Source organism: Temnothorax curvispinosus, unplaced genomic scaffold, assembly GCF_003070985.1.
Source record: "Temnothorax curvispinosus isolate PA1 unplaced genomic scaffold, ASM307098v1 QBEX01011001.1, whole genome shotgun sequence".
NCBI lineage: Eukaryota > Metazoa > Arthropoda > Insecta > Hymenoptera > Formicidae > Temnothorax > Temnothorax curvispinosus.
Window position 1 is genome coordinate 175,273 of NW_020220781.1, and position 12,952 is coordinate 188,224.

The following is a 12,952-nucleotide window of genomic DNA, read 5'->3' on the forward strand; positions in this document are numbered from 1 at the left end:
CGTTTTACTTCTTTACGAGTTCACATTATAGTGCCCTCTGGTACCAATTCCCCCGTCCTTCCCTATATAAATATATGTGTGTGTGTATAATGTGTGTGTTTTGTATAATATGACAAATCAATCAAATACTCTCGGTATGTACTGGTAAAACTTATTTATTATTTTAACATTTCTCTCTGGAAATAAAAATAAAATAAGAAATAAAATAAAATAAAAAAATATATATACGTTCCATTGGAAATAACTCAAATAACCAATCAGCTTCCGTCTCTTCTTTGTTACATTAGAACTAACCAATTAGATGCTTTTCAGATCTCGCACGAAGGGTAGAGTGGGGCTGTAGAGCACTAACTGGGAGAAAAGAATTCAGGTCAGGGTCTCGACTATATAGCATCGGCTAACAGCTCTTCTCCCTCTACTCTATAATACCGTATACACCGTAGCACATATAACACCGACCGCCATTTTGTTACATCCATATCCTTGCCGTGAACATTCCGAACTGTGTGTTGCTCCCAGAAGCTTTATAAATCAGGTAAAAAATTGTTCTACTTACATAATGAAATAATTATAAAAACCTAGCAATGTTTACTTTCCAAGCAATCTTGGCTTATTGAAGTGTTGAAGAAAAAAGGTTATATTCGCCGCATTTTAACGACATATATTTCGGATTTTAGCCTATATACTTGCATGCATGCTTTTACCCAGCGAGAAATGATCCGATAGACGTCGATTCGACGGGTCATTTCTCACTGGGTATGTTGTTATATAGACACTCAGGTAGCAGAGTGACGTCATATGACGTATTAATAACAATGACATCTCTAACATCAATAAAACGTCATTAAGACATCTTTAGACGTCATCCTGCTACCTGGGCACGTGGTGAGGCATTGGCGCTCTGTAAATAAACGACGGCCATACATGAGCGACGTTCGTGTAACAGCTGGCGCTAGACTATGCTCGATTCGTGATCGTGATTTGCGGTTCACTATAGATTCGCCGTTTGCCTATGTAGACATTATATAGACCCTCCACTATTCATGGTTCATCATTTGTTATTCGCGATTTTGATTAATCTCTTTGATTCCGTCAAAAAATCGCTCCACTGGCGAATCGGCGCGAATGGCGAACCGCGAATCACGAACCACGAATCGCGCATAGTCTGGCGCCAGTTCAGGTAGCAAAGTGACGTCAAATGACGTCTTAATAACGTCTTAATGACGTCTATGACGTCATCTTTGCTACTTGGGAGCTTACAGTCTAAGGCCCAGTTCTACAAACGTCGGTTAACTTTTAACTTTAGGTTTAACTCACTATCTTTGTCTCTTTCTAACGTCCCTTTTAAAAAGAGATAAAGAGTGAGTTAACTTAAGGTTAAAAGTTAACCGACGTTTGTGGAACTGGACCTAAGCGTGCATGCTTACGCGCTTACAGTAATACAAGTCCTTGGTTTCCTGCGACAATCCTGTAAACATAACAAAAATTTACAATGATCTGCAATTATAAGCAAATTTATAAGCATATTGAGCATCAAATGAGAAATAAAATCACACACACATACGTGCGCGTGTGTAGAGGAAAGTCCCCTATTATGAGATAAGCTCCTAATATGCGATAGCCGGGTTTCTGCTGATAGGTTCCATTTGTTGGTTCTACCATGAACTTATTGCTCTTGGTGTAAAACCTATTTAGTAGAAAATTCTTTGTTTGATCATGCATGCACTCGTTATGAATTGAAATTGTGATATACTGCCACGTGTATTTGGCACCTTTATTTACCTTTTTTTAAAAAGGTAATTTTGTACTGATATCAGGCATTTTATAATGTTAAGGGGGGAAACCACTGTGACGATTTTAAAACATCGATTTTTTAAAATATTTTCTTAATGTTTGGGGTCTTGAAACGATGTATCTCTAACGTTTTATTGAACGTCGTAATATTAACGGAGTTGCAGCAGTTTTCTTGGAGGTTGCTCGCACCCGGCTGCATGCTACCTGAAAATATTTTCAGGTAGTGTGCAGCCGGGTCAAGTTGCCTATATACTTCTAATCGACGACCCTCACTAATTTTTTTGATAACCCTTGGTATTTCTTTGGCCTTGCCTCTCGTGTTGTTTTTTGTTTTCTTTTTATTCGAAGTTTCGAGACAACCGTTGCAGTCAATCTCTCCACATTTTTTAGGCTTATACTTTTAAATGCATTTTTCTCGAAACTACATACTGGGAGCTCGCGTATCTCGGCCAATTTTTATCCAAATAATTTGAAAGTTGAACAGAATGTTTATAACAAAATTGTCTTCACGTAAGCGTACGATTTTTTTTTGATTGGACATCTAGTTTTATCGAAGTTTATTGTTGTCGCTTTTCCGCGATGCCGCGTGGTTCTCTCCTGCGCTTACTTCATGAGCAGCTGTTATCGTATATTTTGACAGTTGTGTGTATCAAGGAGTTGTTGTAATAGTAATATGTAGTATAATGTCAAAGCTAAATAGCGCGGGCGAAGCGCGCGTCTGTGATGTCTTAGTATTTCAAAAAATCCGTACGTTTAACTGAAACTATACTCTCGTCCACGAGAGAACATTAGTCGGATCGGACGAAAACTCGTCCGGTCCGAACAGGTCACGCCTAGAAAGTCTCCCTTCCACACTGCCGTATGTCATATTATGTATATCGCACTGAGAAGCGCGCCATGCTCTTCCCAGTCCCCACTTTGTTGCTCTTCCTACGCGTCTATGCGCGGAGAACTAATGTTCTCTTGTGGAATAGAGCATACATTCGTATAGTTTAAAATAACATAAAAATTTCAAACATCTCGTTCTGACGAAGCACGAGCGCACTCACGATTTTTTTGCGGAGGTACATGGCGGCACTACACGCTAAAGACGCAAATATTAATATTTTTTAATGGTTTTTTTTACAATATGTTCAATATATATGTACTTTAAAGAAATAAAAAACCAATTTCATTAAATTTATTATTTCTCGCAAAAAAATTCACGAAAATAGCTTTTTTCCGGCCGTCACAGTGGTTTCCCCCCTTAATGTTACTATTAATTGATATTTACCAGCCGAAACCTACTTTTTTCTTATACTATGTTAACCTTTATTATACTAATTTCATTTTTACTATGTAATCTAACTCTTATTTCCCGTCACCACATGTACACTTAATTAACGAATTGCAAAACACGAAAGATAAATTATTGTTCACATTTACAAGATTTAACTTGTATAATGTATTAGTGTTGTTTTTGCATGATAAGCCATTATTTAATTATGCTGCAATAAACTTGTTATTCTTCTATAATTATCAATGTCCTTCAGAACTATATATAGAGATATGATATACAAGCGGATACATACGCATTTATAATCAGTTTTTACAGTAGCGTACTTCGATCAAGACGTGTAAATAAGAAATAGCTTCGAGACAGTCGAACAAAATATAATTTTCGAGATAGTCGGTACTTTCGCAAATGAAAAATATCTAAGAACTTTATACGAATAGTGAATAGTGAAGAAGAAATTTAATTTAACTTATTATTCTCACCAAATTTTTTTTTAACGTTTTAACGTTTTACAAGAGACGTGTTTATTGTTATGTTTCAGATTAGCAATGGTACTTGCAGAATTAATCGGGGCTTTTATCGCTGCCCTGAGCATTCTATACATTTATTATAAATTTGTGATATTTGATTTCTGGCGCAAGAGGGGAGTTTTCTACATCAAACCTGTTGTATTAACTGGAAATATAACAGCCCTCTTAACTGGAAAAAAGCAAATAGGTGAGTGTCTTTCTGTAAAGTGCACAGTATGAATACATGTTTATTTCCTTGTGTACATTGTTCTATATCTTTTATTAATTTAAATATTTAATTATAATTGGAAACACGAAATTGATATTTGAAAAGAACAAAGAAATATAACAAGCATAATAACATTTAATAGCCACATAGTGGAATTACATGGAATTCCCGCTAAATATACTTTTATATTTTACCAAACTGTACGTGCTGTATAATTACTATATTTTATTTATCATTTATTCAAAGACCCGGATTGAAGGGATATTTCAATTCGGTTCCGGTTATGGTTTAATAAAACATCAAATAACTGTTCCGGTTTCAGTTTCGGTTTTTTGACCAGTGAAAAAAATTAAAACCGTGGTGGTTTATTTCGGTTACAATTACGCGCGCGGAGGGGGAGAGGTTTGAAATGTTTTATACATTTCTTCTAATAAACTCTGTACGTGGAAAAATAAAAATTAAAAAATTATATTATTTAACAGAATAACAAAAAATGTAGAAAAAATTAATTTATATAAGGGTTACTTCAAACATTTATGCATATTGTAGATTTTCTCATAAAAAATAATTTATTGAATACAAAACCTCTAAAATCATCTTCATTTTGCTTTAACACAACATTTCAACATTTGGGCAAATCTGGTATTCCTGTCAAGATGCCATTTTTGTCGCTTTCTTTATAGACACTTTATAATGTTCTAAAAGTGTTTCTCATGAATTAAGTAGTTTCTTCAGTTTCTTCACTACATTACCTCCACAAACTTCAAGTAAATAGAGCATCATGGAATTCTTATGAAGTCGGGTTCTTACCTCGCAAAGTTTAAATTTTAATATATGATCATTGATCACTGCGAGAGACTTGAATCAGTTCTCTCTTCCACTTCAAGATTGCGACTTGCAGAAAAGAGATAATTTAACTCCAAGGAACATAATAATGAACCAAATAGGGAATAGTGAGAGAGGCAATCGGAGCCACGCGCGGTAATTATTGCGCAATCAATATATCAATATATAGTCAATAAGATAAATTAGTCAATACATATTCGGACGTTTCGACACTTTTTTTGTGTCATCTTTAGCGTATAAACAAAATTAATATAAATTTCTTTTTTTTTTACTGATATTTGCTCTATTAAAACTAGTCTAGAAGACTAACCATTAATTTTATTCTATCACATTAACTACATGCTTAATAACTAAAGTCTATCCACTGATGCCCTTTAGATTTTTCCCTAGCTGCGGTGTTTCCCTTCTTCCGCACTCTATATGCTCTTGTCTTACACAAGATCAAATGGTTTGGTTCTCTTCAGCCTTCGGACATGGTGTTAATAGTCCAGCAGTTGAAGAGCCTCTACGTTCACATATTAACGAATCCAGGCTTCATGCTTTCCGGCATAATCTTTTCTTTGACATTTGGGATCCCAAGGTCCCGATGAATGTCCGAGTTACGAACATACCAAGGTGCGTTCACCATGTTACGCAACACTCTATTACGAAACTTCCGGATACTTTTAATGTTACTATCTCTGGCGCAACCTCAAAGCTGAATACCATAAAGCCATACCGGTTTCAAGATCTGGTTGTATATCAACAACTCATTTCGTATTGACATTGTGGAAATTCTTTCTAGAAGCGAATAATGTTGTTTATACTTAATGTCTAACTCCATTCTTTTTTCTTAACATGCTCTTTTCACCGGAGTTTTGTGTCGAGAGTCATGCCTAGATATTTAGCATTTATCTCATTATCTGGTAGGGTATACTACCGTACCATTTAATATACATGAAAATTACAAAGATATAAGATATAAGATTAACGGTCAAAAGCGATAAAATGGTATAGTCGATCGATCGACAAGCGCAGTCAAATCAATAAAATAATAAAGAAACGAATAACACATTTTTCAGTCTGCGTGTAATAATAATAAACCAAGTGAAAGTTCTCCTGAATAAATCAAATAGGGAATAGTAAGAGAGGCAATCGGAGCCCCGCGCGGTAATTATTGCGCAATCAATATATAGTCAATAAGATAATTAGTCAATACATATTCGGACGTTTCGACACTTTCTTTATGTCATCTTCAGCGCTATTGATTGCGCAATAATTACCGCGCGTGGCTCCGATTGCCTCTCTCCTTATTCTCTATTTGATTTATTCAGGAGAGTCTTTACTTGGTTTATTATTATTACACGCAGGCTGAAAAATGCGTTATTCGTTTTTCTTATTATTTTATTGATTTGACTGCGCTTGTCGACCGATCGACTATACCATTTTATCGCTTTTGACCGTTAATCTTATATTGTTTGTAATTTTCATGTATATTAATTTTGTTTACACGCTGAAGATGACACAAAGAAAGTGTCGAAACGTTCGAATATGTATTGACTAATTTGTCTTTTTTTTTTTTTTTTTTTTTGAGAAATTTATCAAGTTTTTCTTTTTCTTCAATGGTTCTACAGCTCAAGATTGAGCCATGGCTTTTTGAAGTTCGGCCTTCATCAAATCCGAGGCCTCCCTTTTGGTTTCGTAACAATAATTTTGCCCTAGTGCACCAACCTAAAGGATATTACATTCTCGGTGGGTTGCCATTACTCTTCTGAGAGGTGGCGGTCAAATAAAACCGACGATTTTTGGTCGGATTTGAACTCGGATCTTCGGCTCATTAGAGCAGCGCACATCTTTCTGCGCCATGATCGTCACCGACTAATTTATCTTATTGACTATATATTGATTGCGCAATAATTACCGCGCGGGGCTCCGATTGCCTCTCTCACTATTCCCTATTTGATTTATTCAGGAGAGCCTATACTTAGTTTATTAATAATAATGAACCTTACCAAAATACGTCTGATACACAACTGACATAAATATCAAAGCTGATTATATTAATATATTGACTTATATTATTCTATTGACATTCTCAATGTGCATAACTTTTGAAATGATCCTTGCATATTTAAATTAGATAAGATGATAAAGAGAGAAAGTATTCGAATAATATAAATTCCTTCATGCATGTGTATACATGTGTGCACGGACTAAAATCGCAATTGCGACAATGATGTGCGTAGTAGCAATATATGTAGTGTAATGAAGTCTAAGAATTATTGCTTATAACGTTTCTATTAAATCCTTAATAATTCTTATTACGTAAACGTGTTTTCATATATTTTGTATCGTTGGCTTAAGGCACCTGGGTACTCGCTGCGGCCAATGCATACTAAATCTTGACGTCAAAGACAAGAAATAACACGCTGAGAATTCTTGCGAGCCATTTGCAAATAAAAAGATATTTGCATAAAATAAGATTACTTCAGATCATTTCTACACACTTCAAAAATACTCCGTCTATCTCTTTCCCTTAACAGTTGATAAACAGCCGTAAAATAAATGTAATACGAAGCCTAGTCGCGTGCATAAGCCTAAATGACTAGACTTCGTATTACATTCATTTTGAGAGCAAGAATTCTCAGCGTGTCAATTGTCGCCTCTGACGGCACGATCTCACATGACCGCGGCGAGAGCCTAGGAGCCTTAAGAATCATTATAAATATCATAGAAATGTATAAAAAAACACAGGGGAAAGAATGCAAAATATTAAAAATAATAAAAGTAATGAATTATATAGAGGGTGTTCGATTGATGTATGTCATAAAAGAAATCTTATATTCTATATAAAAAGGCTCACAATCAGTCAAAAAGTTTTTTACAGTTTTTTGATATATTTAATATTAAACGAGATATTGCGTGTTAAGTTTGAATAATTTCTCAAATAAAGCATCCATAAATGAGGTGCATGTCTGCATATTCCGCAAATGAGAAAGACAATGCATTGAAATCGTAAAACTGGCTTTGAAGCAAAAAAGAACACTGCTAAAATGTGTTAATAAACTCTGATATAGAGAATAAATTTTGTTATGTTTACATTATTTTGCTTATTGAAGCAAATTTTACACAAACATGCCTTTATGCAGGCATGAAGCAAGTAGGGGAATCCTGCTCTTGATCGAACTTCTGAACGCCGGCGCGTAAACCGAATAAAGAATCAATTTCATTAAATTTATTTTTTTCTAGCGAAAAAAATTCATGAAATCAGCATTTTTTTCCGGCTGTCACTGTGATTTCCCCGTTTCCCCCCTTAAGAACCGGAAAGAGAATCGAAAAAGACCGTAAACTGAAAATAATTTATTGGTTCGATTATAATTTCGGTGTTATATATTTTATAAAATTTGGTACTATATGTATATATTTACAGTTTTACTCCAACTAAATAAAGAAAGGAAGTTTTATTATTATGGAAGTTTTATTATTACAAAGCCATTACTATTTTTATAAAATAAATGATTTGCACTGTTGTTTATTGTATTTCTACTTGAAAAAAAGTCGCAGAATTAATTAACAAAAATTTGTCAACAGGCGTATTCTTCCATGATATCTACATGAAATATAAGGATCATCGCGCTATTGGAATGTATTCACTTCATAAACCAAACTTGGTAGTCGCCGATCTCGATCTAATTAAAACGGTGTTAACAAAGAACTTCGCAAGTTTTCATGATCGTGGAACGTTCTGCAATGAAAAAATTGATCCATTGTCCGGTCATTTGTTTTCAATGGCTGGAAAGAAATGGCGAAATCTGCGTACCAAGATGACACCAACTTTCACTTTAGGAAAAATAAAGCAAATGTTCCCGATCGTGAAGGAATGTGGCGATGAACTCGCAAATTATCTGGACAGCAAAGTACAAATGAGAGATTCCATCGAGATGAAAGATATATTTGCGAGGTAATTTTTTTAAACAAACTATTATATAAATAATGTTGTTTGAATGACTAGGAATAGAAAATGTTTAATTTAAAAATAAAAATAATTAGTGAAGTATTGGGGAAAAGAAAAGGATAAACAGTTTGTCTTAGAACAGATAATTTTTCTATAATAAAATGTTCTAATTGATTTGATATTTATTATTGCATGATTAACAAAGTATAAAAAAAAATTATTAGTCAAAAGTATGTTAATTCACAAAATAGAACATTTTCCACGGATGAATGAAAGTAAGTTTTACATACAGCACTTTTGAAACTTACGGCATGCCTAAGAAACACTTTCTAATATCTATTTCTAAATACATTAATGTAATACAAGAATATACAGAAGACAACATGCTTTAATATAGTCATCGTCTGTAGTGTAATCATAATGTGCATAATTGCACCTGAGATATTATTGATAAAACTCGTCCGACTTTGATTAATAATGATGATTACGTTTCAACATTTAAATATAAGAAACGTTTAAAACTAGCAACATTGTTAACACTCTTATTTGAAGATTATATATTCTTTTCATATTGAAATATATATCTATATATTTCAATAATATATATCCAAATTATTCAAGTACCAAAGCGGACAACGTATTGATTTACGTCATTTGTAAATATAATTGTATATATAATTTATAATTTATAATTAAAATTATTTAAAATTTTTCAAAAATAATTTTACAAGTTTTTCTTTAAAATATTATAGAAAGATGACGTATATGACGGAGATTCTTCCAAGTATTAAAATGCCATTTTTGGACATTCTTTTATGTATATATCTACATTTTCGATATCGTTTATCCGAATTCGCTTAATTTATCAACCTTATTCGCGCGTATGAATTTATTCGTACATTTTTAACATCTTCAATGTTTCCAAATTTGATATAGAATTTGCTAAAATATATTAAAAATTCTTGTCAATTTTACCAATAGATATACAACGGACGTAATTATGTCAACTGCATTTGGTATCAAATCCAATTGTATTGAGGATCCGAATAACGAATATCGTAAACAAGAAAAGAAAATTTTTGAGATGAATACGATTTGGATCGCCCTATTTTGGTTCACGCCGAACATTATGGAATTGTTTTCCATCCCTATCACACCCCAATCCGTCACCAGCTTTTTCATGAATTTGTTTCGAGAGAATGTGGAATACAGGCAAGCTCATAACATCATCAGACACGATTTTATGGATCTGCTGATTCAACTCATAGAGAAAGGCTATGTTGAGCCTGAAAATAGCACGAATACCACTACCACCCAGACGACATGTAAATATATATTTATGTCTACATATTATACGTGTATATTAATATCTTCCCTATGTATCTTGAAAATTTACATTTATTGTCTTGAAATGCAATTTTGTCTCGAATGCAAATTAAAATCAAATATTTAAGATTTCTTGTTAAAAACAAATTATTTTACTTTACTTATCCGCAGCATCTATAAATAAACTTACTATGGAGGAAGCAACAGCGCAGAGTTATATTTTCTTCATAGCTGGCTACGAAACCTCCTCGACGACAGGAACATTTGCTTTATATGAATTAGCTCAACATCATGATATGCAAGACAAAGTTTGCAAGGAAATCGACGAGATGTTGGCAAAACATGGTGGTCTCACCTACGACGCCTTGAACGAAATGACGTATCTTCACAAAGTAGTAAATGGCAAGTATATTGTAAATTGTCGCATTGTGTTTTTACTTTGTCGGTTTTGGAGATGCAATTTTCGACAAAGAAAGATTATATTACACGAAAATATCTTATTATTCATATGTACATTTAAATAAATAGTAGAGGAAAGTCCCTTATTATGAGATACCACATCTATTTTGTGTGATTATCGGAAGTCTATGGGCAGAATTGAAAAATGTAGTAGGTCATTTCTACTAAATAGATTTTACCCCAAGGGCAATAAAAGTTCATGATAGAACCAACAGATAGAACCTATTAGCAGAAATCCCGCTATCGTATATTAGGAGCTTTATCTCATAATAGGGGACTTTTATATTTAAAAATAAATATGTATAATACATTCAAATAAATAGTTTGCATTTTAGAAGAGATATATACATATATTTATACATATATTTCTTTGACATATTCCAGAGACTATGAGGAAATATCCACCTCTACCAATGTTAAATCGTACCTGTACCGAAGATATAAACTTACCGACAATGAACATTCATGTGCCAAAGGGGACTTTAATCACTATACCAGTGCTCGGGCTGCACCGAGATCCGTTGATATATCCAGACCCAGATAAATTTGATCCGGAACGATTTAACGCAGACGTGGCAGCAGAAAGGCATACTTATGCTTTCTTACCATTCGGGCAAGGTCCCCGAATCTGCATCGGTAAGAATACGAATTAATCTATTAATATATATTTAATTTATACATTAATTCATTGTTTATGAATTATTTTTGTTTATAAACTAGTTTATGTACCATTTGCAAGCTTATTTTTCATAAAAATAATTACACTTAAATTGACAATTGACAACAACATGTGTTTCAATCGTTGCATTTTAAATCATCTTCTTTAATTATATTTTAAAAATATATTCTGCTTATATTAAATATATATTTCTCTCTTTCTTTTCTGCGAAAATATTTATAAAAATATTTAATTAACAGGTTATTAATTTTTTTGTCTTGAATACATTTTATATTGTTTTAAATTTTTCTATAAAAAAAATTATTTTTTAAATATTCTTATAATTATACTTAAATAAAACTTTTTAAAGCTTAGATTGAGCTCGTACGAAAATATCTGGCATGTATCATGGCATTGATGAAAATATTGATATCATTACTTTTCAGGTGCGCAATTTGGCTATGTACAGACGAAAGTCGGACTCGTGAGTCTTTTATCGAAATATAAATTCAATCTTCATCCCCAGACTTTAGTCCCGCCTATTTTTGACGAACGTAATCTTATTCTTTCGGCAAAAGGTGGCATACGCTTGATTATTGAGCCACGATAAAATAATTGCTCTCTTAAGGGAATTAGAAATATTACTCCTGGCTTATTTCAAATATATAGATATTAGTACAATTTAATAGATAAGATAAGATTATCATATATTAGATGTTCACACATACAATAGTGAAGAAGATTATAAAGGTAAATGTATTTTATAAACAACATTTTTACTCCCGACTGCTGCTAATCGAAGGTTGGCGAAGACGAGGGAGTATGCGTTTCATTATAAATAAATTTTTCTTTTTTTTATTATTATTTAGTCATTTAATAAATAATAATATATGTCTATTAACATATATTGTATTTTTTATTGCTATATTATTGTTCTCTTATATTTATCAAGCGACAGGACATTATCATTATGCCAAGTATACATAAAGACTCTCCATGTGAATATATCACCGCATAAACATCGAAGCGCTACCTTTCCAGATTTCTTATGTCAAACGAGCTTTCGAGAATAATGTCTTAGAAACAGAACCAAGTTAAAAAAATTAAGGTAAATGCACCAATGCCTGGACACGTACTACTACTATATTGCAATTGTAATTTTGATAGAAAGTAGATAGAAAGATCTTTGCCAAAAATATTTCTACACTCTTTTTAATCGATATTTCATTCTAGAGTAATTGGTTTACCTACTAATACTATTTTATGAGAGTATAGATATATAAAAGTTGTCAATGGTGTCTTTTTACGTACAAACCGCGTACACTATATATTTGAGAAAAACTGATCATTGTTCCGTTATTTTTTAAGATATTACGTTTTACGGTGATTATTGCATGATTGTGATGATCTCTAAATATTTTTAGATTTTATGGCACTTTTAATGAAGGGTTGTGTTGGAATTTATATGTAAATAAAACTGGAAATTTTTACAAGCAAGTGTATTGTACTTTGATATTTCTGTACCATTCCTGATTTGCCTTATTCGTACAAAATATTAAAAAACGCCCGAATTTACTTGGACGCGAATTCAATGCAAAGTCCAAAAATGCATTTAATCGCAATTGTGTATTATCAGATAAAACCGCGGAATTAATAACTAATCTATATCGAATAAAATATATTTAATACTCGGGGCTCATTTGTTGGAACAAAAACTATTTCACGATTTATCGTCAATCCATCAACGAATAACATTCTATTATTATAACATAAGTAATAATTATTTTATATTTTACGAGTAAAACGGATGTAAAATATATTACTATAAAAAATATGTATATAGTATAATCATATATATTATATTATAATATTAATAATTATATATTCAATTATATATTAAATATTTATATTATTGTATAAA

General features: G+C 32.5%; 1 protein-coding gene across 5 annotated transcripts; it reads left to right on the forward strand.

Moving 5' to 3' along the window:
• The first annotated feature begins 369 nt into the window (after nucleotides 1-369).
• On the forward strand, nucleotides 370-12,529 carry LOC112461039 (probable cytochrome P450 6a14). Of its 5 annotated transcripts, none has more exons than XM_025026088.1 (7): nucleotides 370-535; nucleotides 3,612-3,787; nucleotides 8,225-8,594; nucleotides 9,570-9,913; nucleotides 10,086-10,316; nucleotides 10,758-11,009; nucleotides 11,478-12,529. In XM_025026088.1, the coding sequence occupies exons 2-7, from the start codon at nucleotides 3,619-3,621 to the stop codon at nucleotides 11,639-11,641; spliced, it is 1,530 nt and encodes a 509-aa protein (XP_024881856.1). In that variant the 5' UTR covers nucleotides 370-535; nucleotides 3,612-3,618; the 3' UTR covers nucleotides 11,642-12,529. The 5 variants fall into 5 exon arrangements, with proteins under 5 accessions (XP_024881856.1, XP_024881855.1, XP_024881857.1 ...); XM_025026087.1 differs by lacking the exon at nucleotides 370-535 and adding an exon at nucleotides 3,376-3,466; XM_025026089.1 differs by lacking the exon at nucleotides 370-535 and adding an exon at nucleotides 3,377-3,438 and having other exon boundaries at nucleotides 3,611-3,787.
• Nucleotides 12,530-12,952: the final 423 nt, after the last annotated feature.